The sequence below is a fragment of the Trematomus bernacchii genome, unplaced genomic scaffold, assembly GCF_902827165.1.
Source record: "Trematomus bernacchii unplaced genomic scaffold, fTreBer1.1, whole genome shotgun sequence".
NCBI classification, from domain to species: Eukaryota; Metazoa; Chordata; class Actinopteri; order Perciformes; family Nototheniidae; genus Trematomus; species Trematomus bernacchii.
In genome coordinates, this window is record NW_022987567.1 from 206,291 (window position 1) to 233,406 (window position 27,116).

Here is a 27,116-nt window from a genome sequence, read left to right on the forward strand (position 1 = left end):
GTGGCTTCAAATTGGACTGCTAAAAGATTGAAGTATAAGAACACAGACAGAACAAACAAGAACTATGAGCCAGAAAAAGAAAAGTCAGACTGAAATAGGGAGGTACGAAAAAGACAGATGGAGAACAAGACCGAAGGTTTTACACAATGGCTACAGCATTGAGTAATATGGGCTATTAAGCTATAACACCAGATCATAGTCTGGTCCCTCTGGCCGTATTACAGTGACATGATGAAGCGCCTGTATTAGCCATGGGAGAGTGCTAGTGATGCAGATAATAGCCACGTCCCAGGAGACCTGCAGAGGGAATTAATGCTGCTGTCTGACACACACACACACACACACACACACGCACACGCACACGCACATTCACACGCACACACACAGGCAGGGTTGCAGACACACACACACACAAGCTTGAACACTGACGGAATCATTTGCATATATGCACACACAGGCAGGAATTGATAACACGCACACACACACACAGACATTATAAAGGTATGGCTACAGTACCCAGAGATGAACACGCCTTTAAGTTCCTGTTAATTATATTTTTTGCTGACAAGAACTCCTCCCCTTATTCATGATAAATGCATATAAATTCTATAACACTATCTCATTATATGCTGTCTGTTGCAATAGGATGAATCAAGGTGGAAAGGATGTGGATTATTCTGCCATCTATACTGTACCTAGCCACACACACACACACACACACACACACACACACACACACACACACACACACACACACACACACACACACACACACACACACACACACACACACGCTTTCTGATTTCCTTGCCACTGTTAAGTCTTTCAACAAGGTTACTGTTGCTCATTCTTAGTCATTTCCCATGGTTCTCAATTCTCTGTTCGTGAGGGTGTTTCGTAGTATTCCAATACTAGCACAGATTTGACAAATCTTCGCATTTATACCTTTCAGTATACATTTTTCTCTTTCTCACCTGCATTTAAAAATACTATAAACATGTTTTAGTAAACTAAATCCTTTTTTTGACAAAAACGGAGAGAACAATCTGAAATCTGCCAAATTATGATATAGTCTGAAATGATTTGATGAAAACATTTAAAGAAGATTTCACATCATAGCAAATGTTATGTTTTGGTCAGGGGTGGTGGAACGTAATCAAAAAAATGTGTTCAAGTACTATAGTACAATTTTGAGTACAACATTTCTCAAATATTTTAATTTAAATGAAGGTCCAAGGTACAAAGCGATCAATGTATCCTATATTTTACAATTGCCAAAAGGGAGTCCAAAATATGAATACAACTTTATTCATTGGAATTTCGTTTTTCTTCTTAGTAACCCCATGTATTAATATAAAAATGTTAAGATCCCTAGTTTAGGAAGCATGGTACTAAACTACTTAGGTGTATATGAAGTAGCTAACTCCACCTTGTTGCTTACATATTTATCAGAGCCCAGCTCTTCTTTATGTTACCTAAGGGAAGGCATCCAGATTTGTTTCACCATTACCTATTTTGCCACTCTCTTAATAATCTCCCTCTGTTCTTTGCCTCAGTGGGAGGAGATCGGGGAAGTAGACGAAGACTACGCTCCCATCCACACCTACCAAGTGTGCCGGGTGATGGAGCAGAACCAGAACAACTGGCTCCACACCAACTGGATCCTGACGGAGGGCGCCCAGCGGGTCTTCATCGAGCTCAAGTTCACCCTGAGAGACTGCAACAGCCTGCCCGGGGGGGTCGGGACCTGCAAGGAGACGTTTAACATGTACTACTACGAAACGGACGAGGGCGACGAGGAAATTGACGGAGAGATGAACGATGGGACGGGAATGACGGAGGAGGTGGACAGGGCGATGAAGGAGAGCAGATACTTCAAAGTGGACACCATAGCAGCTGATGAGAGCTTCACAGAGCTGGACCTCGGGGACCGCGTGATGAAGCTCAACACCGAAGTCCGCGATTTAGGCCCCCTGACCCAGAAAGGCTTCTACCTGGCGTTTCAGGATCTGGGGGCCTGCATCGCTTTGGTCTCGGTGCGTGTTTTCTACAAACGCTGCCCGTTTTTGGTGAAGAGTTTGGCCGAGTTCCCCGACACCATCCCGGGCTCAGAAGCCTCGCAGCTGGTGGAGGTAGTGGGCCGCTGCGTCAATAACTCTCTGCCTTTATATGAGCCTCCCAGGATGCACTGCAGCACGGAGGGCGAATGGCTGGTGCCGATCGGGAAGTGTGTGTGCCAGCCGGGATTTGAGGAAATCAACGGATCCTGTCAAGGTAAGAGGGAAAAACTTGAGCGTGGAGTACTGCTTAATAAGTCACAGTCAGTTAATGATTGATACAAAAATGGTAATTTTCATAATCAGTTATTCATTTATCCAACAAAAAAGCCAAATTCATAATTTGACGTGAGAATTGCTTCGTTTTGACCCCCTTAAATCATTACCCAGTGTTAGCATTTTGGTCTTTCTTTAGGTTTGAGGGCGCACAGGCCTGTGTGTTTGCTTGTGGGTTGCCATCTTCCTCCAGTTGTTTATTTTTATACCCATGAACATGTTTGTTTTTAGTATTGTGTGTTTTGAGTGTACGCACAGATCTGTTTTATTCTTTTACTTAGAGTGTTTCTCGCTGTGTGTGTGTGTTTGCCTGTGTGTGTGTGTTTCTCCCTAGCTTAGTGGAGGGTATTCCCTCGAGCCCTGCAGCACTTTGCTGCTCTCACACAGCCGTTGTTCTGCTCCGACTCGAGCCCAAACATCCACACTGCCGACCTTAACTGCCATTTCCACGGGCACCCAGATCCTCTCTGTTTTTCCTCTCCTTCACTCCTCTCCAATCTTCCTCTGCGCCATCTGTAAATTACTCAATTTTCAGACTCTACTACTCACTAGACGCTAGAGAAGCTCTGAGTGGCGCGGCGAAATTTCAGAAAAATACCAGAGACTTTCAAATGTGTGATTATTTGCTAGCACTCCAGTGTTTCATCTGGTCACACAGTGCCTTACCAATCGAGCGTCAGGCAATGAACTAAAAGATTGATGCTCAACCACAAATAGCAAACTGTTGAAGAGTACATGAAGAGAGATTATCTTTTGCTTTTCAATTTTGCACGTCTATGAGTATGTGCACTATTGTTCTGAATTCTATAAATATACTCCATTATAAAAAAACATTATGTTTCGGCTTCTCTACTCAAAGCCCAAATGTTAGTTTTAGCTCAAAACTGTGCCTCAAGTATTAAAGGGGCCCTATCATGCTCATTTTCAGGTTCATATTTGTATTTTGTGCCTCTACTGTCACATGTTTCCATGCTTTAATGTTCAAAAAGTGCAGCACCTCTTTTCCCCCTCAGTCTGAAACCAGAGCCCAGTCTACTCTGATTGGTTAGCTGGCCGGCTCTGTTACGATTGGTCAACCGCTTAGAGATGTCCCGCCCCTTACCCTATCATATACAATGTGTTGGCCCGCTAGAACATAGCAGCGGTGTCACCATGTTGCAGAAGTAAACCAAGGTGTCCAGTCAAGGCATTTCAGGCAGGGGGTAGTATTAGCCTTTGCAGACCATTTTCTGTAAACGCACAAGAAAAGGGAAAACCCCAAAAATCATAATTGGGCCTCTTTAATACAGTACATATTGCCATGTCATTCCTGTGCCACAAAGCCTGTATGATTGCATGCATTGGATACTTGACTGTGAGAGGAGGCTGGTTGGTGACGTGCATGGCAGAAGTGGTTTTCCATAGAATTTGTCACACAATGCCTGCAGAATGAAATCATTGCCTTTTTAAAACAGCACCTCTCTTATTAGCTCAGTAACTTGTAATCACATGGTAAAACATAGAAGCTGTGTAACAAAGTGTGCACTATATCTAGCTTAACTTAGTCAGACATGGAGTCTCTGTGGGGAGATCATTAGGCAGTAGCTGCCAGTGTGCCAGTGGCCTGCCCGGAGTCATGCTGCCACCGACAGTACAGTCACATGGACGGTCACATATCTGACGCTGACAGGGCTAAAATATAACTCTGGTGTTCAGCAGTAATACACAAGAGCTCATTCTGTACTGGGTATATCAGCGCTGCATGGCAACAGGTTTTGGTCTTAAGTATTTAAAAATGATGACTATATTTGTGCAGTTTAGGAAAGGGACCTGTGTTGTGTATTGCACATACAGTAGACTGCATGGTATTGCACCACTGGATGAATAATATACTTATTATGTAAATACCCAAGAATAAAAAAGCGTAAACTTCAGAATTACTTATAACACAACAGGTACTGTGGATTGATTAAAAAATAATGCAATCTTGGGACTTTTTGCTGTATTGGACTTGTCTTACTACATTATTGGACATTCTTCCACAATAATATGATTTGGTTTTAAAATGGGAACTTTTCCTACATTTATGCCGAGAAGCCACATTATTTTTGGTGTTTCCTTACTTAGACAGAAACATTCAAAAACACTATTGTTGCTATTTTAGTTTGAAAGCTCCAGGTTCGCTTTTTAGTCTGGACGGACAGAACCTGACCCCTTTAAAAAAAAAAAAAAGGATCACCCCTTGTTTTCGATTCTTCACAACGTGTCTTCCCTTCGTCATCACATTAAACTTCTCCATAATAATTTAAACAACATCATGACTGCTCATGGTTAACATAGATACCAATCTACAGATGTCGCTGACTTTGTTGCCAGTAATTCTCCAATAACAGGTTAGCTATTAGCATAATCTCAATAAGGTTAATGCTAATGCTAAAATAAAAAATGTGGACTGCAGTTTCTCTTTCTCTTAGAGGATGAATCACAATGGCCGTGTTTAACATTATGCCTTTCATACTTTGGCATGGTAATATTGTCAAGTTGACATTAGCTTTATCTAATATCTATAAGTACAGCATCCCAGAGCTGCTAGCATGGCTGTAGACTTTTAGTCTCGGTTGTTCTTAAGAGTATGATTCTTTGAAGTAAAGGGAACATACTTTGATGGTGCCAACATTCATACATTATTTACCGTACATCAGCTGCATTGCATCAGCAGCATGTCAGCAGCGTGTGCACTTTAAGCAGTTTAAGAAATATGTGTTTTAAGAAACTCTACAAACTATGAAATCAAGCAATTAAATTAAGATGAATTTATTTTAACAAGGATATTGACAGTATTTTGAGTAAGTGTATATTTTTTGGGGGAAAATGTGATGTATTATCAACATTATCATCTGCAAACTGCAAATATGTGTCAAAGATCATGGAAGAAACCATGTTTCCCTTGTTTTTAAGTGGGAAGACGCTTAATAATTGGAATTCACAAGGTTTTATAGTTTGTGTGAAATCTGTTTCCACTTATCTATGGACAACAAAAGAGAGAAGGGCTTCTTGTATAGACGGCAGCGAAGATTAAAACTGTTTTTTTGTTTGAAGAGACATGAAAAAAAGGCAGCAAAGTATTTTCTGGTGTAGACCAACCAAGCATAAAAGAGAGGGACAAAAGTGGCATTCCCTTTGTACTCCTGTTCACGGGCTGTGAGACCGCTATTTTGTTGACACTGATCAAATCTGCCAGCATGTATTTCAAGAAGGTAACAGCACTGTTTTCCCCGTCCGGTAGCAACAGAACAAAGTTAGAGGTTAACTGATTTCCATTTAAATAATTTCAGACTGTTGTGCATACGGTGAAGATGAAGTTGTGTGATATGCTAATTTCCCATCCAATGGTTAAACGTTTTAGAATAAAAAAACATCTCCAGTGCTCACAGATTGATTGAGTTTTTTGTATAATGGTCCTCTAAAAGGAAGTCAACAAGCTCAGTAGAACACACTCCCAGCAATTAATGAAGATTTTTCTTTTTTTCCAATTTTGCATGCAGATGAAACCGATCTTTGAAGTGTCTACAGAGAGAAACATGGCAGGACTTCCTCTCTTTCTTCAGCTTTGTAACCAAACGTGCTCGCTGCTTTGGAAAACACTTTTTCATGTTCATTTCAATCAGTAACGGCGGAATTAAGTGTTGAATTCTGTTTGTGAGACGTTTTAAAACGTGCCTGGAATACATACCCAAGCAGTTCTAGTATTGGGGCTTTTGATATTTGTTTGGCTGTCAGATGTTCTGCTACTAAATATCCAGCAATATGGATGTGAGAACATGTACCAGGTTTTTAATTTCCACTCTATTATGTCAACTTTACCCTCTCTGTGAATGTCAGTGGGATTTTCTAAAGGGTAGAGCTCTTTTTAAAAAGACTCCATTGTTAATAGCCACATTTTATTTGATGGCCTGTTTTGTTGTGGGGTTTTAAGCATGTAGATTTTGTAACAGTGAGTTGCAGGTCATACTACATTACAATGTGAGAGAAAACGTCTATATCAGTGGATCCTGGCTGCTTGTGCTGCCTAGTAGAGCATGATTTAACGCAGCCATTGTGAATGTAGGACAAAACTCGTTACGGACAGCTATTTCTCCCCCTCTTTGTCTTTTTTCTTCCCGTCATTTGTACATCTCCTGTTCTTTGTCTGATTTGCTTTCTCTTTTTTTCACTCTTTCCCCTCCTTTTCCTTTGCTCATTTAAGTGACTGCCTATCATTCATTGCCTCTCCCTCCTTCTTTCTTTCTATTCCTCTTTATTACTGCCACCTACATCAGCACTCTCCTGTCTTTTATACACTTCTGGCCTCATTCTTCTCCTCTTTAAGTCTCTGAAAGATCCCTCAATCTTTCTCCGTCAACAATACAATTCTGTCTTATTAGCCCCCTTCCCTTCTCCCATAAACACACTATGTTGTCACATTGGGGAAATATTGGAAAAAGGCTAAACAATACATTTTCCAACAACTGTACAGAAATGCATTGTTGGATTTGTGTTGTTATTCATTGCTTTGTTCTGCTAGGTATTTTGTCTTAACTTGAGTTTTTTGTTTATTTATATGACATTATAGGAAATAAATGATCTGTTTCCATATCATTTGTTCACGGTTAAGAGTCACGTCGACGGAAAGTGAATATATTAAGCACGTGGTTGTCCTGTCTCGTTACACCGGAGATTTATGATTTTGTGTCGGGTGACATCTAAAGATATTGTATGTGCTTGTGTGAGATGTATAGACGCAGGCACAACTTTAGCTGGGATAATTGGTGGTAGCCTGCAGCACTGTCAGCACAGAGAGAGTGAAGAGAGAGGCATGGGGGAGGAGGGGAGTGCCTCCGTGGGTACATAGATGGATGGAGAGAAGGAAAGATTGGAGGATTACGGAGAGCAGAAGTGATGGCAAAACAAGGGGACACGAGATAAATGGAAGGCTTCTCGCCACAGGGTGTGAGGGCAGAGAGACACAGAGATGGATGAGTGTTGTTTCAGTGGTGATTGCAATAAAGAAAAGGATAACTGAGGATAGAATTGGCCAGATGGATGAGAAGGAAGGGGGGGGGGGGAGACTGTAGATTGAGTTCAGCCTCGCAGATGTGATTTAGGCTGAGTGACTACTAGAAAGAATGTGAGAATAATGGCTGAAAGGAACATTGGAGTAATGTTTGAATTGAATGTGGAGGAAAAAGATCTGAATGGTGTTTGCATGGCACTTACGTGGCTATTTATAACATTTTGTACATCGATGAGAGACATTTTCTGCCATTTACTACTCATTTAGGTTTGCTGAGCAGTTTTGAGCGTACAATATGACAGTATTTTCAGGCCATTATAGGAAACATTTCATATACATTAAAGAGCCAGAGGGGAATGGGGGTTCTCTTCGGAGAGACACAGAAATTCCTTGATTGAAGTTGTACATTTCTGAGAGGAAAAAACATTGATATTCCCTGAGGAAAAAAGTGGTAAACCTAAGAGAAAAACCATCAAATCTACGAGGGAAAAAAAGGATGTACAAAAGCTATTGCCCCACCCAAATCAGTATGTAATTTTCTTCGAATAGTACGGATGCTTATGCTGAAATCACTAAGCTAAAAATGTAATGTTCTATTGCTGAATGCTATGCAATGTATAATTTGATAAGTTGTCCATAAGTAAACCTCTATGATGTGTTGAGGTTGTTCCTACCTTAAGAGAAGTCATGTCGTTCTTTGACTCTTTATGACTATTCCTTGTGATACATTTGTGACTTTGAACTAAGAGAATATCCAAGTTGGTTTATCATACATTTATAAGGTAAAACTCTACTTTATAACTTAAGGATATTTTCTCTTAAAGAGGGCAAATAATGCTCATTTTCAGGTTCATATTTGTATTTTGTGTCTCTATTGTGACATATTTACATGCTTTAATGTTCAAAAAGGTCTTTATTTGTTCGCCCTCTGTCTGAAACCAGAGACCAGTTTGCTCTGATTGGTTAGCTGGCCTGCTCTGTTGTGATTGGTCAACTGCTAAGAGATGTCCCGCCCCTTAGACTATCACAGTGTGTTGAATAAGGGTTGGCCAGAACTAATGTAAGATATTTGAAAGTGAAAGCAAAGTATGTTTGCATTTGCTAAAAAAATCCTTCGAAACCATACATCATACAGAACATTATAACGAGGTAGAATAAGAATGTAAATGATTGTTTGAATGATAGACTATAGTTGGAAATAGTGCTGCTATAATGGAAGAAGAAGCGAGAAGAGTGAACAATAAGGGTTTCTTGAGTGATTAAATAATGGCGTATGATAGTAAAGGAGCTAAGTGACACACTTGAATGATGGAATAAGGGCTGGATTTAATGTGGGAATAATGGAATAAGGACTAAATTATATGTGCGGAAGTTGAGCTGAATGTCATGTTGGGAAGATGAAATAAAGGCTGAATGGAATCCTGGGGTTGACAGCTTTGTGATGTTAGAAATCAGGCTGAGATGAATTCATGTGACAAAAGAAAAGACTTGGAGGTATAAGATGGGCAGCGAAGTAGGGGGAAGAGAAGTGGGGGAAGTTGGGGGAGGGTTGGCAGAGAAGAAGAAAAAAGGACGACAGAAGACGAGGAATACAATGGGAAGAGGACGACTGATGTTATCATCAATTAAATGAATTGTGTGGCATGATGAACTGCTGCTCAATGGTAGGATAATAACACCGTAGGGTTTCGTTCCTCGAGTGTCTCATAAGTGTGTCATGGGTAGTGCTGCATCTCCCATGGCAATACTTTGTTTGGGTGTCAGGAGGACTCCCCCGATGTTCCTCTGTTTGCCTGCCTGTCAGACGTCACTGCAGCACATGTCAAACTCGATCTGGTCACAGTGCCGGTGGTGCCATCACAAACTCTCTCTCTGGCGTGCGTCGTAATGCGAGGAAGCTTTCTGGCTTCTCCCTCGAGGGAATTATGAGATAGCGAACAGGCAGCTCACACTTGCAATGTGGGGCTTGTGGTGGATGGCGAATAGAGACTTACAGTAGCTTGCGTAACAGAGATTGTGACAGCATCAGCTAATTCAAAATGATTACCCGTGTTTGCTGATAAGGATCCACTTAGTTCTATCACCTCTTTGATTTATTTTTCTTTGTGTGGAAATTTGACTTTGACTTGACGGAGATCCAAATAGATTTGAAATGTTTTCATAGACTTCTGTAGAATGGAGAATCTTTCTGCTTAATTGACACCGTTTTAATATAGCATTGCACCTTTGTGATGTCACAAGCAACGTATTCCTTTTGTGAAAGATTTGGCCCATTCCTCAGGGGATTTACAAGACACAGTAGTGGAAGACATCCCCCAGCAACTAATTCAAAACTTGAATGGCGGGATTTTGAGTAAAAATGACAGCAGAAAATGTAACTTTTTATTTGTATTTATTTAAGTTTTCTTCTAATGTTACCATTATATCTTTAATGATTGTATCTCTTAGTAAATGGTGATAAAAACTAAATATTTAAAGACTCTAATGTTGAAAAACAATAGCAAGTGATAAACTAAGAAAATAATATGCAATTCATAATAAAAACAATCGTAAAAAGCAGCACAAGAAAATGACACTGCCGCTGTAAAATATATTAAACCATTTAATCCTGGCTTTATTATTCTGAGGTCAGAGCAAAACATGTATTAAAAACTTAATTTGTAAAAATGACAGTAGTAAAAATGACAGTAGTACAAATGTAACTTTCCTTTTTTAATTTATTTTCCAATTCAACCATCATAAATGTTTGATGATTATATATTTAAGCAAATCAATATAAATGTTTGACCCGCTGCCATACATGAAGACCTATTCGATTTATCCTAGATTTTGATATGAACTAACTGAGCTTTAATCACGTCGCCAGTCAGATATTTGCTCCCCTCTACCTCTTGCATTTTATCATTCGAGTTATCAGTATTCAGAAAGGCTTACTCATCCCTGAGTTGCTCGAGCGACAGAGCAGCACGGTGAATGATGGCGCCAAAATCTGCAAGTGGCAGGAAGCCTTTTTGATTCCGTCATCTCCTGAAATATGAATCGACTGGATCTATTGCCGAAAGAGCCGCCATTCATCTTTCCAGATCCTGTTCAATATGAAGCTGCTGCTCCTGCTGACTTCTTTCACTACATTCTCTCCTCCTCCATCTTCCTCCCCACCCCTCCTCTCCATCACCCCATCATCTCAACGTGGCGATGCTGTCATGACAACTAAAGTGCTTCCTGAGTGCTTGTTGGGTAAACTGACTTTCCCAGAAGTGCTTCCTCCCTTTTTACCCTTCCCCCTGCTAACGTGCACACATATTCACATGTTTTTTTTATACTTGCGAGGGGCGTTCTTGACACAGCCAAGCCCCCCCCCCCATCTCAAGACATAACCAACATACTTAGGTGCTTAACCCCATTTGCCCCAACCTTGGCCCAAACCTAATCCTAACCCTCAACCCCTCAAACACCCCTTTGAAGAAATATGTGCCAGCCACAATGCCCTCACAAAGGTATACACACACACACACACATTCCTGCAGTCTGTGAAATATTAATAAAATACTTCACTCAGCACAGCCAGCGTCTTTCCATGAAAGCACGGTGGTCTCGAGAGTCCCAGTCAAAGGTGGCTGCTAGGACTGGTTAGACTGGTTGTTGTGGACCCTTTCGTTGTATTTAGGTCAGGTGACAAGTTTCTCAATGATTCAGTTTCACAGCAGTCAAACATCAGCAATATGTTTTTCTTTGCAGTCTCTCTAGGAGTCTGGAAAGAGAAGATGGTGGCGTTCATGCAGACATAGTTAGAGATGGAGCATGAATTGTGTGTGTTAATGTGAGATTGGCAAAATGGTATGTACTGTGTCATTTACACTTTACACTAACTATATCAATTATCAAAATGCATGCATGAACTGATCACTTAAAAAATATCTTGACTTTTTTTGTCAAACTGATCTCCAATTAGATTGAAGGAAATGGTACACCATTTAAATATCTTATGACCCCCCTAATTCCCCACCACATTAAAAAAACAAAAGCTCTTTTTGTATGTCGTATAGCCCTTACTGGCACCCTTTTCGCTTTAGAAAAAAATCTGTATGAATTAAAGTTCGCCAACTGTATATATTGTATAATTCATATTCTTCAATGCACAGTTTACAGAAAAAAACAAATAACTAATTTGTTTAGCTAATTTCAAATAATAGATTAATCGTTGAAGTACGTTTTTATACAAAACATGACAGAAAATGCTTTTAATAGGCTAGCCTCTCTGGAAATGTCCTGCTTTACACTGTTTGACATCACGTTAAACCGATACTATATTTGGGTTTTGGACTGACAAAGCAAGACATTTAAAGACCCTTGTTGACAAACATGGATCGACATTTTACACTATTTCCTGACATTTTATGATCAATTAATAAACCGTGAAAATAATATGCAAGTAAATCTATAATAAATAGCAGCCCTAGAAGAATATATCGCCGCTGTAAAATGATCTCAAACCATTAAATCCTGGCTATATTTTTTCCAACGTCGGAGAGAAAATTGTATTTCAAAACCTGTAAATAACCCCATAATTTCTTTATTTATGGAGCATCTGGTGAATTGAAGGCATGAATTATACACTAACCACATCTGCAAGGGAAATAGAACAATGTAATATAAATGTGCACACGTAAACAGATTATTTTATTCATTCTTGTATTTAAATAGGTCAAATGAAATGTGATTCACCACCCTTTTTATGCACACTCCACATGTCTCACGAGTATTTGAATGGCGCGACATCCTGACCCTTTTTCACCTCATTTATGTGCTTTGCAATTTGTGTTTGCATGTGTTATTCAAATGCTGCAAAGTACATCCATCAAGTAAATAAAAATGCATTTAATAGCAATATATTATGTCGTGTCATTGATATTCAGCATAGTTTGACACTTGATGTATCGTTATGATGTATGGGTTATGTTTGACCTCCGCCACCAGACTCTGACCGGGCCGATAAATTGATTTATGTTCGAAAGCCATTGTGACCAGTTTGACCTCTTTGTGTCAGCTTGTGGCCTGAGAATAATAGGGTGCTGAACAATGACCCTCCTCTGCCACCCATCAGACAGGAAAACCCCATTGACTGGGTTGTATATTGTTATGGTATTATCATCTGGCTGTGTTTGTGTTCTCATACAAGCATATACAAATATGAGCGTACTTGGCCACAGTTATACAACAATAATGCATGAAGGCATGACACCATCGTGCATGCACACACACAAACAGACACACACATTCAGTGTTTATGTTCCTTTAGGCCAGTAGCTCGCTGTGGGACAAATACAGGAAGAGGATATTTACTGTGTTTCCTTGCCTGGTTTATTGGTTCACAATACTATCTGTTCACAGAATAGGCATTGTATTGAAATGCAACCGTTCCATTGTTGTGTTTCTGCTGTCAAAGTTTACTTTCATGTCAATCCTTATGATTCTGTGTACAGCTGGAAGAGTCACGGGAAAAGAGGAAATATAAGTGGATGTTACGTAGGGCAAAAACGATGTGCCATTTGGCTTTTTAGTCATATTTTGTAAAATCTTGTTGTGGTGGAACGTAGCTGCAGTAAGAATGGTTTAAGTGTAGTTACTCAGGAAGTTTAATTAGGAAAATGTTGATGTACCTGCATTTCCTTGGGTAGTTGCAATGTATCTTCTTCATAATTCTACTCTCCTAACTATCATTCAAAACCTGCAAAAAATTGCATTACTTTTGATAACAGTACCAAACATAATAAATGAGATTATTAGAAGTTCCACTTTAACCACCACTTTAAACACGCTACTTACCTTATAGTTCATAAGTAGGGCATTGGGAAACAAAGAGGCTGTTTCAAAAAGTGAAAAATAATGTGTGTTCCCATCCTGTGAATTCTTTCTTGGTCCATATTACGCCCTTTCTAAAAGCAGGCAAATCATTTTCCCAAATCCAGCTTTCAAACAGGCAAATACAAATGAAAAAACCAAACCAATATTTTGGTTGCATTTTGCATCTGGATAGCAGAATAACACATAAACTTCTGGCCAAATATTCAAGTAACTTGTGGGAAAGGTGTGGAGCAGATCTGAAAGACAGGCAACATAATTCAACGCATTATTTTTCAATTATGACACTTTTCTCTTGATACACAGTATGGGGCCCTTAACTTCTGTTTTATACGCCCCACCCCCCTTTGGAGTATGTCCCTCTCCCTCTGCCTTAATCGCTTTCTCCCCCTAATCCCACCAAACGACAGCCAGTCATATAAATCAACATGTTTACAGTGAAATGTTTCCAATTAAAGAGGACGCTCGTTAAGAAGCATCAATGGACACCGCTGGATCCTTAATTGCCTGGGATGCCAGTGTGTGATGCATATTAATTACGTATTAACCTCACACACACAAACGGGCACACACACACACAAATGCATAAAAGAGCATTAAGTGTGTATTGCATATTAATTACCTATTACCCTTTGTGCTGTGCTTTAAGTGCTGCGTGGCATCAGAAAGACAGCTTGCCCAAGGGCACACACACACACACACACACACACACACACTCAATACCACCAACGCGGTCTACTCACTTGCATTCACAATGAGGAATGAGCCATTTCAGTCAGCCAGCCATGACCATAACTAATCTCACCACAGCAATTGGTGTGTGTCTGTGTGTGTGTGTCTGTGTGTGTGTGTGCTCAGATATGAAGATTTCTGTGGGAGTGGGAGTGTCTTTTAAAGATTATTTAACGAGTAAAGCACCTGATCCAAAGATCTAACAGCCTGACTGTCCTTGCATCTGGAGAGCCTTCATCGTAGGACATCTATTAAAATAAAAAATGAAAAAATTATTCAATTAAAAGAAGAAAGTAGTCACTGAAAAAGGAGATTATTTTTAACGCTTTCCAAAAGTAGATATGTTTAATATTGTATCGGCTTAAAGGTTGGAGTGTATGGTAGACTCTATTATAGAGATATATAATTCATTATTGAAAATGGCTTAATACATTTCCTGGTTTTGCTAAAAAACAAATGGGAATGTCTCAATCAACTTATTTGTACAAGTATACAGCTATGCTAACAGCTTAATTAACACTGTATTTTTAGCTTAATGCTGTTTGTACAGTGACAACATTTTTATTAGCATTTGTTTACCGTTCCCCCTTCTGGGTGTTTAGCGTGTTAGCATGCGGACATTTGCTAATGACGCGCAAAGTATGTTCTTTTTTTGGGGGAAATAACCTTTCATTCTTAAATATTTGTTTAAGTTTACATTAATGCTAACAGCTTCATTCACGATGTATATATTTTTTTTTACTTAATGCTATACTCGCGTGTTTATCAGCATATGTTAGCTAGCTCACTTCTTGGTACGTAGCGTGTTAGCATGCACAGATTTCCTAATGACGAACAAAGTAGCTGAAGCTTATGGTGATTTCATTATTTTTGCTATGATGATGCCTTTAGATACCATTCACAGAGCCACACAAAAATAGAACTCAAAACGAAATGTTTTCTTCATATTTAAGCATACACATGTGACTATGTATGTCTATCATTTCTATTAACAACTGTTTATTTCGCTGTGGCGGATGGTGTGTACAGTTTCTTGTAATCACTTATTCACATGTGCATTAATTCAGTTGCCATTTAATGTTTTTGTCCTATCTTCTCCTGACAGCCACACCATTGGCTTTGAGGCCTACCCTTCAGCTTTTTAGAGTCCATACTGAACACACATGTTCTCTTTCACTCTCTGTGGCATTGTAATCGCTTTATCCTAGTTTCTGCCTTCAGCTGGCTGCCCTGACCTTCATGTCCCCTTTTGCCTGCATGTGGTACATCTTTAAAATGGAGAAAAAACATCCAAAAAGGCGCTTGATATAACCATGTAGTCACTCACACTCATGCTGTCAAGTCATGTCCAACAATACATGCTTACAGTTGATTACCACACATGTTCATTTTTCCTTCAGAGCATGTGTAATCTATGTAGCCTGAATGGAAATGAGCTAGAATTAATGGTAATAAATAACCTAACATGTACACTGTTGGTGCGTGTTAGTGCACTGGAATTGGTTTTCATTAAAGTGGCATGCGATGGATTTTTTTTTCACACCAATTTGCACATTTTAATTGCAAATGTTTATATCGTTCTCATGATCATGTGCAGATTCCAGAGGAAATGGATGCATTATATTAATTTAATCAAAACCTGTCATATCATCTTTGACACCACATTATTAGCCAATGTGTATTTGTCTATTTACATATCTACTTCTATCAGGCTGGCTGTGTCTTTATTCAGCAATGCAGTTTGGTTTTTACATATGCCACAATGAAGTTTAAATTTGTACTAATCCATCGTTTAATTCTCTAGGATTGTATAGTTACTATATTGCCTCATATATGTTCCTGTTGTATGTGGAATAAATAATAAGTACCCTCTGCAACAGACAAAAAATCAACAAAAACTCCAAAACAATAACAGGAAATCCAAAAAAGGAGCCACCATAGTACCTTTCTGTGCCCACAGCATGCTGTTTGATTGACAGGTATTTGGTAGTGCAGCACAGGCACAAAACAGCAGGTGAGAGCTAAGCACCAAAGATAAATAAATGTGGGTGGGTGTGGGTGTTTTAAATGAACTGCCACCCCATTTTTATTGGTTTGACCATGGGGGGTTTTGGAGGATGAAATGACTATGGCAATAAATCTGTATGTATGCAACCATAAATGTGCGCGTGGTGGCGGGCAAAGGCAGACAAAGGATCTGATGTGTCCTACTGCCCTGAATGCTGCAGACCTTCACACACACACACACACACACACACACACACACACACACACACACACACACACACACACACACACACGTAGAATGTAATGAGGCTCATCATTGGAAGTATAAGGCAGTAAATGGAAATGCGTTGGGATCCATTTTACTGTATTCTACGAAAAATGTAATGGCAACAACAAAAAAAAGTCCAGATCTTTTCACATCTGAAAAAACCTAACCCCCCAGGGCATACGATACTGTCTGTGTGCTGTTGAGCATGAATTATGTCATCAGCTGTATGACTATCTGCTCATTCAAAATTAGGTCATCTTCACAAATGCCTCCACATCTTAGTAATTAGGGTTTGTGTGGTAACATACATGCCAAGCACATACGAAAATACACAAGACTTATTTTATTTGTCTGTGTGTGTGTGTGAGTGTGTGTGTGAAGCAGAGGTGAGACACAGAGCGATTCAGGGCAGAGGGAGAATTTTTCAGGCCTAATGTTCCATGACAAAGGACCAAGGTTCCGTCAAGGGGAATCAGAGCCATTGCCGCCAAACGCCTGAAACACACACACACAGACACACACAAATCTCCCCTTATATTCCTCCTTTGTCTCATCCCCTCTACTCTTTTTCTCACCGTCCTTGCTCGTAAACTTGTCTTCCTTCTTCCTTCCCTCTCTCCCGCCATTTTCCTTTTTACCTTCCCCTTCTTTCTCCCCTTGTATCCCTTTGTCTTCTTACCTGTAGTTTAATTATGTAGTTGTTAATCCCTGTTGCAGCCTGAATGGGCTTTACAGCAGGCACATTTATAAAACAACAGCTCCTAACCTTTAAGCCCTTGGAGGACATCGCCTCTCTTTTGTCCTATACTCCTCTCCCTCCCTGTCTTCTCCTTATGAAACATTCATTTATCTCTGACTATAGACAATCTATGGGCATCTTTGCAGCCCTTCTTGTAAAAAGTCAAAACGCATCATAATTCATTCATCCTCTGTGTCGATTTGTAACTGCATGGGTGCAACGGCAAAAATCAGCAGGAACAACAATGCGACGATAAGTCAGTCATTGATTGGCTTTGGGGCGTAACCATGGAGACGGAGGTTGATTATGTATGCTTGTTAACAATGTGAGTGTGTCACCCCGCTGTTTACCTACTCCACTTAGATCTGTCTGATCTGAGTGTATGTTTGTGTGGGAGGAAGAGAGATTATGTCTGTGTCTGTTTGTATATGTGTCACATATGGGGGCTCGGTGGGGACAATATTGTGCAGCAGATGCACAAAATTCTCAATAAGGTTACAGTACATTAGATTTAACTTATCCAAAGGGACTTAAAAAAAGGGGGCATTCAAACACAAAGAATCAAACAAAACAAAAAACAAGATTCCTGTGAGTGCATTAGCTTTTTAATAAGCAAAAGCACTGACGGGATGCTCCACAAAAGGAAAAGAAAAGTCAAAAAATGTTTCTTTTTGTTAAGATAATACAACTTGAAGACGAGAGCAGGGTTTCACAGGTTGGATAAAAGCAATAATCCCTAGAGGGGAGATACAAAGACATCAAAAGGAACAAAGAAGGAAATACAAATGCGACACAAACTAGGTGACAAATGATTCTTTTAAATTCAACACCGGTATCTCTGATGAGGAACCTCAAAACAACCAGAACCATCCAGGCAAATTGTTTTTGGTTTTGATGCTGACCTCCTTTTTTTTCAAAGGAACTAACCATGCTGTCTTGCTTTTTCTCTTCCTCCACTTTTCTTTTTTTTGTACCTCTCTCCCCATGACCCTCTTCCCTTTCGTATTTGTACGTCTCCTCTTATCATCTCATCTCTTCTTTATCCAACCCCAAACACTCCATGCCACCCGCCCCCCTCCCCTCCTCCTCTATCAGTCTGCAAAGTGGGGTTTTACCGCTCGCTGCTGGAGTCTCCGGCCTGCAGTAAATGTCCCCCGCACAGTGTGGCCAGGCAGACGGGAGCCACCGCCTGCAGTTGTGAGGATGGATGGTATAAGATCGACGCCGACCCTCCCAATATGGCCTGCACACGTGAGGATAAAGCCCCTTTTATATTTGCACATGCTTAAGTCTTATTTACCTTTATTTTTGGACATAGAGTTGCAGAAATAACATCATGTTTTTAAAGTTTCTTGACTCTTTTACAAGACGTTGACAATCAGAAAAGTAGGTGGTCTGATCCCCAGACCCGGCAGCCAACATGTGGAAGATACATGACCCTAAATTTGTCCAAGTGGAATCCAAAGCCATGGCAATGTTCAGGTTTAGATATCTCTCCCAAAGACCAATTTCCACGTATTCTTTTCAGGGGTTTGGATTGAACCACTGACCCTCTGATTGGTAGATCAGTCATGAAGCCCCTGAGCCATAGCTGCCCCTTGTACATGTATATGTTGAAGCACTTTTAAGAAAGACTAGATAAGTGCTATATAAATGCAGTCCATTTACCATTAACATGATTGGTCCTTCTTCTCTCAGGCCCTCCATCTGCTCCACGCAACGCTATCTCCAACGTCAACGAGACCAGCGTCTTCCTGGAGTGGTCCGTCCCCATGGAAACGGGTAACAGGAAGGACGTGCGCTACAACATCCTGTGCAGACAGGTCCTGCCAGAGGGAAGGGGCTTGGAAGAATGCGGCCCAAACGTGCGTTTCCTGCCCCGACGCGTCGGCCTGTCAAATACGTCGGTCATGGTGGCCGACCTGCAGTCACACACCAACTACAGCTTCCTGCTGGAGGCCATCAACGGGGTGTCAGAGCTGGCAAAAGAGCACGCCAAGCAGTATGTGTCACTCAATGTGACAACCAATCAGGCAGGTATGTTGCAAGCGATTTGTCACATATGTCAATACTTGCTTTTGCTTTCCCCCAATCACAGCCTCCCCATGAGTTCTCCAATCTGCACCACAGCTGTCCTGTTGTAGCAAGTGAATTTCACAACAAATATCTCCAACTGACTCTTTTTTTCCTTATTGAGACTTCCACAGACCAACCTGATGTGTCAGATTCCTGGCGTGAATATCTGGGTCTGAGAACAAAGACGCCAGATGATCATATTATAACAGCATTTGTGCAAAACGTCGCTTCTATTATTGTTTTTTTCTTGTGCGCCATCCATGCTGTGAATGAGGGAACATTGCACAGTGGAAAGCTTCTTTGTTTTTGCTTTTGCATCCAGATTTGTCATTGAAAAAGCAGCTTGCCCCCCTCGACTAGTCGGTGCATTTCATCAACAAGATTTGCAGGAATCTAGGCAGTAGTGAAAGCGCTTGATTTGCAGGCTGCTGGTGTGTGGGGTGTGTTGTTTGGTAGCAGGTGTCATTCTGCATGCCTATCAAAGTTTAATCAAGCTGATGACATTTTATTTTTAGAATGGGAGGTGTAATCAACTCTGAGCAAAAAAGAAAACTTGAGCTGGTATAATGTGTTGAAGCTGCTGGCAATATTCTGTTATCTGCAAGCCAGAGTGATTTAGAAAATCTGTGTGGCTATAAAGTATAATTGAGCAAGGCACTAAACTCACTACACTAAAGTGAGCAGCACAGTGGCCAAACATAAAGACCACTCTAATATTAGACAATGAAAGACTCCAGCTACTCCCCATAGCTGTAAATATTGGAATGTTTGCTGGCTGGCTGTTTTTAAAATGGAGATAAAGATTCACACAGGCTTTGGGAGACCATTTTCATGTTTACGGGAGTTGTTTTATCTGCTCGTAATGAAATGGTAACACGGTGGAATGAAATGAGAAAAATACAAGATTAATGCTTTCCTTCCCAAGGCTTCCATCTGTAGAATTGTTTTCCTGAAGGACTGTGTCTGTTCCTGTTTTTTTAACAAATGGTTAATTGGCAGTCAAGTCATACAGTAGTAAGGAGTAGTGGGATGGGCAGGCAGATGGTGGTCTGACAGTGGAGGGTACTGCCGGCCCTTTAACTGTGTTGTCATTGTGGCTGTCAGCAGACTGAGTGGATTACACCCAACAGCACCCACATTCAGTTTAGTAGAGATGCAGCTAGATTAAAGTGATCCAGTCACTGGGCCAATGGAGATTAGGGATTACAGATTACACATGGCTGGCAGAGTCACAGACAGGAAAACCGGGCTTCCCTTTGGCATGCATGTGATACATGCATGCATTTATTCTAGTGATATTAGACAGATAGACAAGCTTACATTTGAAAATATAGTCAAAAATATCCCATACATCCAGGAACTGTTGAAAAAAAAACATCCACATGAATTCCCAAAAACATAACTGAAGTGCTGTCAAGGCCAAAAGAAACATTTGTTCCTAAATATAGTGGAAGAGTACCTGGTCATTTATGTGTAAACAAGTTAAAAAAAGCCCTGTTTGTAAGGTTAAAAGTTATGAAGCCTCACAAAGGAGGTCAGGTTAGATCAGATTTACTTTATTGATCCCAAATTGAGAATTGTTTTTGTTATAGCAGCATGTCAACAGGGCATTGCACATATGTTTATAATAAAATAAAATATAACGGCAAACCCTCTGACGTTAAATTGGGAAAACAACGTTTTTGCCATGATTTTATTCCATTTAGTGACCTATAAAGCCATTACAGAATAGTATAGTAGCATGTTTAGCCAACGACTTAACATCATATTATTTTAACTCTCTTTCACTGTCCTTGTAATTATGCCTGTCAATATGGGCTATCATTTCAAAAATGTTCTTAAGAGACTATAATAGCAATTGATTCAATTGTCTTTTGGGGTAATCATTTTATTTTAGGAAGGGTAATAAAGCAAACGGATGAAAGAGAAATACTTGATTGGATAATAAACCGAAGCATTGGAAGCCTGACAGGTTTTAAACAGCTAAGCCAGCAGTGATGTTAGGCTGTTCCAAATGTCTAAAATACAGATTGCAGAACATGTGTGCAAACATATGTGCTGACATGCGAATGTTTAGAAGGTTCAGTCGAGTCATTTACACTTAACTCTAAATACTATAAAATATGTGCTGTTAAAAAAGAAAAGAAGGTATTATAACTGTAAGACTCTCTCATTTCTCACCTGTGGTGTTACCCATCAGTTCAGTTTCCAGAAGATACAGATGGTGTCCAGACTGTTTGAGTAGAAACGTTATATGAATATTCAATTAATGTTTTAATTATTACAATTTCTCAAGTTATTTTTTCTGATCCATTGGGTCACAATATAATATAAGGGTCACAATATAATGTAAATGTAGGGTGACCAGTTGTCCCACTTTTTGACAGTCACCCGTCTAAAACCTGGCTTTTATCCAATGGCTGTTTAGCTTTTCACCATAAGCTGTTTCAGATGTTAATCAATCAACGGCTCGAAATGTATTTACTAATGAGTGTAGCCGGTGGAGGGCGATTCTAAGAAATGTCTTTGTGACATTTACCATAGTTTATTTTTCAATCATGCATGGAGGTGAATACGATTTTAAAGCAACACTGCATGCGCAACTCACAAGAAATGCCTGGCTCAAGACAAATGTCAATCTATGGATACATTCTTACTGAAAATGTTGCTAGAAGTTCTGCTGCACTTTTAACCACCCAGCCGTGATTTCGAGGTGTTCACACCCTGAGTGCATTTATAAAAATCACTGTAGCGAGGTTAGGACTTCAACCACCGGGGGTCTTTCTATCAAATGATTTCCCAAAGTAATCCTAACAATCCTGTTAACAATAATCCTGAAGCATTACTCGTAATGAACAGTTTAACACCCTGCCTCGTCTCTGTGTCACACATGTAATTACCCAATGAGGGCTTTGATGAGCGCTGTAAACATCTGCGTTGTGTGACTGTGCTTCTGCTTGTGAGGGTAAAAGAGTTGAAAGAAGATGGAGGGACGGAGGCGGCGGGGGGGGGACTCAAACAGACAGAGACTGGAGAGAAAGAGCGAGAGGATCTGCCGTTTGATGTGTGGGAAGTGTCACATTCCATAAGGGATCCGTGAAGTAGGTGATTTCACAGTGTCCCTGCGAAGCCCTGCTGAATAATAAAGTGTTGGTACTCGTGGAGAGGTGAAAGGCAGGAGGGAAGGACAGAACAACAGGATGGAGGTAGAGTTAGAAACTGTAGAAGTAGTTGGGGAAGTTGTGATAAAAGGTGAGGGAAGAAGCAGTAAAGTAACAGGGTATAAATATAAGGTTCACAGTTGCTTTGTGTTAGTTCAAAAAACACTTAGAGGTGTGGTGTAGCTTGGCAATTTAATAATGGAAGTCATATATTTTGCTCCACTTTGATGTTTTTGTACACAGAAAATACATTTTTGATAAGGTAGCTAGCTAGCAGCCACTATTAGGCTCATGAATTTATTTAAAGTTGCCCTATTGTGCTCATTTTCAGGTTTCATAATTGTATATTTGCCTCTACTGTGACATGTTTCCATACTTTAATGTTCAAAAAGCTCTATTTCCTCTTTTCACTCTCTGTCCGTTAGCGTTTCATGTATAATGTGTTGGAGCGCTAGCCAACTGAAGTGCGAGTGTTACATCGTGATGTCACTATGTCGGGGAAGTAAACAAAGGACTACGATTGAGGAGGGGGGGGGGGGGAGTGTGTGGGAGAGAAACTCCCACTTCAGGGAACTTTGGGATTTTAGCCTTTGCAGACCATTTACATGCACTAAAAGCTATATAACACACTACAGGAAAGGGAAAAAGCTAAATAGGGCCCCTTTAAGAATTCTCCCATTAGTCTCTTTATTTTAGATATGTCGTCGTGCCTTGTGAATAGATCTTTAAAATGAATACACTTTATATTGAGAACATACATGAGAAAATGTCAATTCTCAGTGGAAATCAGAAGAACAAATAATGTACTCTAATTGGCCATTAATCGCCAATAATCACAGACAATTCAGTCTTTGCTAGTGAATGATTATTATTTATGTGACAAATGACTTCCTGCGGTAGCTGAGCTACTTAGTTTGTTTCTCTTGGTGTTCACAGTGTGGGAGCGCTGTGTGGTTACTGCACACTAAATGCTCCCATACGTTATGTTTGCTGTTGTTGGCTATTAATCAAATGAATCGTGATACATTACCCTGTGGGAGGTATACAATAAAAGCCGTGCACAGCCTGGTGCCTTACTTTTGTTTTTAGATATAAAAGTGGTGGGTTTTTTTTCTCTTTTAACTGAGATGAATTGAGCATGGAACTTCTATTGAGTTATTTTAACCATCATTTTGGAAATATATCATCTTTAGAGACATGTGTTTTTTGGAGTCTACAATTTGAGGTCATTTGTTGTTTTTAAGAAGTTAAACTTTGATACTTTCTCAACTTTAGTAAGTTTGTTTTGTGGCGTCTGATTTCTTCATATTGTCAGTGTGGTTCAGCCATTTTTTACTTTGGGTGTGACAGCTCAAATGTGTTTTGGTTGAGAGCAAGACGTTAAAGAAGATAGATGAGACATTTTGTAGCTCAGTGCAGAGAAGATATGTGAAAGGATTGTGTCTTGGAAAGAAGCTGACTGTTGGCCACATGGTCGTTGTGTTCTTCAATTTGACTTTTAACATTCAACGTGTTTTGATAACTTTCCACTTGCTGATATATTCTTCTGTTAAAAATCCACCTGCTTAAGTTTTAGTATGCTTTTTAAATGCATTATTGTAAATTAAATAGTATAAGGGCAGTGAAGAGATGACGGGAAATGAGGGGGGAAATAAGGAGCGATCATTCAATAAAGTTCATGGTCCACCACTTAAACAGCTATCAAGTGGTGATTACAGGACGGGGGACCAAGAGGATCATGGGGAATCAGAAATACATACAGGTATGCTGTTTAATTAGACGACTAACTGATTACTCGATTGATCAATTATAATTAGCAGGGAGAAAATTGCGTTTTTGGCATCTCAGGTATGGAGATTCCCTGCTTGTGTGTGTTTTATACCATATTACTCTGAAAAACTTTAGATTTTGGACTGACAAAACACACATTCAAAGACATCACATTCGACATTTTAATGACCAAATGATACATCTCGGAAATGATCTGAAGATCATCAATGAAAATGATCCGGATTTGCAGCCCTACCCCTGATACGCTGGCCGATTGTTGGTGGGGGGGCTCGAGGGGGGTGCAGTTTATATTTCCCTTCAGACATGCCCCTGACCCATAGGCCAGAAAAGTTTGTCAATGTCCTTTATCTTTCTGTTACAACTTATGAATTCCTGATTGTGAACATTTCTAATGATAGAATGCAATATGTTCACATGTCAAATCACAGTTTCAATGAATGAAAGTCCCATAAAGTGAGCAGGTAGGTAGTGAGTATAACGGAAAATAATATGAGAGCCGCGTTGGTACTTTACAACCCTGATAAAGCTATCTCTTTCTATCCCTGTGTCTCCTATCTCTCTTCCATTCTGTAGCTGTGTCTCTCTTTCTGTCATTCTCCGGGGGTAGTTAAAGGATAATAAAGCCGATAGCTGAAGGTCTGTATTGATTCTGGGGATGCTTCAGACAGATTGTGGTCTGAGAGGCTTATGTTCTGCACGGTGATAACGGTTGCTCTTATCTGAGGCCAGGGTTGTTACACTGCAGGGCTGCACTCCCTTTTTCTTTGTAACCTCTCTCAGCATGGGATGGACGTTTTTAGACAGAAAATGGCACCACAAGCATTAGGAGTGAATGTGTGTTCTGTATTACCGTACTGCAGGGGCTCATTAGCAGATGTAACACGCACGGGAAGTGTTTAAAACAGCGAGTTTGATTCCACTATCTTCCCTGAGGCTAAAATAAAAGTGTTGCTGGGGCGCTGTCTAAACACTTTCGTCATGTCTTCCATTCTTTGTCTCATCTCTCACATTTTTTCCTTTTTTGTCAACCTTCTCGCTTGTCTTCCATTGTCCTCCCCCTCCTTTAGCACCCTTCTGTCTCCTCCATCGCCTCCCGTTCTCTCGCTGTCACTGCGTTTCTCAGATTCGTCAGGTTTTAAAACACTTGTTTGTTTAGTCTCAGTCGCCAAGTCGTGGCAGTAAAAGTTATCACATTGTGAAGCTCCTGTTGACTAAAGCGTTGCGTTGGGTGTTATATGTGGACGTCGTACGGTAAATGCAAGATTATAGCTGAGAAGAAACAGGCAGAAATGATCTGAAGACCCTTGCTTTTGTTTGTTAATGTGCTTCAAATATAGACTTTAGTACAAGTGTCTTCGATGCACAGAAAACAGCACAGTAAAAGTGCATTTAATCAAAAATGATGGTAGCTTCAAACTTGCACCTTATGCAACCTAAAAACTTTATTTTTTCAACTTTTTGAAAATAATGTTTTTGAATACAAGACAAAAAAATATGCCTTATTTTATGGTAGGCCTATGTCTTAAATCCATAATCTTTTTTTTAAACATGAATTGAAGAAATATATAAATAAATATGATAATAATTAAAAACCAACAAATATTAAACTAATACACTTAAAATAAATTTAAATTCATAAAATGACTATTCTTGTGATTTTCTCACAATAAGAAATGGGAATAGGCATGGATTTCTGGAATGTAATTAGAATGAAAAAATACTAAAAGACAAATTAAACAGTAATCATTCAAGTCATTTTTAGCTTCTCAAATGTCAGGATTTGTGATTTTAACATATTTTGAAGACATTAAATCAGGTTCTTGGAAATTGTTTGTATTTTTCATTCTTTTCTGACATTTACTAGCAGTTAAATCCATTATCTAAACCAAAATATTACTTGCAGCTTGACTTGTTAAAATATAAACACATTTTAGATGTACAATACCACATAAGGTTTATTTATACGACTCTAAATCCTAAGTTTATAGACCAGATTCCTTACATATGAACCCTCAAGGCTTTGATTAAATATAGCATGGCAAACTGCATCCATTTTTGGAGGATTTCAATTTAGATGTTGGTGTATTGTTACCCGTTAAGCTGCTGGGAAAGGAAAAGAAGCCCTCTTTCATCATCGCACCCTAGCATTTATACCATTTAAACATTGAGTGTGTGTGTGTGTGTGTGTTTGATTCGGTCTCTGGTTTCAGGCTTTTAAGATGTTGCAGATAACACTTCTGTGCGACCATCCACTCAGGATACAGTTACTCTGTTTGTAGCGATGATTTATTCTCTGTGGAGTTCTGCTGAGGCTATTGAAACCCAAACGCTGTTTTGCATTTGCAGTAGAGGCATACACACACACGCACACACATTATCAGGATATTGCCTGAGGGAGCGTTTTACCCAGTGAAAAGCTCTTTATGTGTCAGAGACTCTCCAACTGTCCCTCTGAGAGATTGGCCCTCAGTTCAGGTTACAAAAAGATGGCTCTGTGATTGATGCAAACAACAGCGTTCACTTGACTTCAGACTTTTCGTAATAACATCTTACAATGAAAATGGAAACTTTGCAAAGACCCAAAAGCAAACAAGTACTCTAACATGTCTTAAAATCTGGATACTGCCAATATTTGTCCTGTAAAAAGCCGTGTGGCAGATGTGTGGAGTCGTAGCTGACTTCATGGGCTCCTCTGCCAGCCTCTACTGAATAGCCTGATATAAAGGGATAGTTTAATTAGGCACAGGTGCACCTTGTTGCTGGATTGCAGACATTTCTTTGGAGGCGAAGCTGCTTTGGATCCAGAAATAATCTCTGTTGTTGAGTCGCAGCTCAATGGACTGCGCCAAATAACCTCGGCGGAACTTCGGTAACTAACAAACATGAATTCCAAAGAAGAAACTCTGGGGGAAATATGTTGTTTTCTTCACCTTGTTTGACAGAAACATAAAAGACACGTGTACATCACATCATGTGACATAGTGAGCCCCCTCCTTCCCCACAGTCATTTTCCATCTTTTTTTTGCGATTTTCTTCTTTGATCACCAGTTAAATATTTCATAATGTACAACAACCACAGAAAGAGTTACAATTAGCTCTGCGCTTGTAAACATGA

The 27,116-nt window shown here is 39.9% G+C and overlaps 1 protein-coding gene across 1 annotated transcript in view; it reads left to right on the forward strand.

Annotated features, from left to right (window-relative positions):
• LOC117479035 (ephrin type-A receptor 5) overlaps nt 1-27,116 on the forward strand; it is a 66,054-nt gene that overhangs the window by 12,457 nt on the left and 26,481 nt on the right. Inside the window, exons 3-5 of the mRNA XM_034126052.1 lie at nt 1,557-2,274; nt 18,069-18,224; nt 18,672-19,010. Of these exons, the coding sequence (XP_033981943.1) occupies nt 1,557-2,274; nt 18,069-18,224; nt 18,672-19,010 (1,213 nt within the window). The remainder of the gene's footprint in view (nt 1-1,556; nt 2,275-18,068; nt 18,225-18,671; nt 19,011-27,116) is intronic.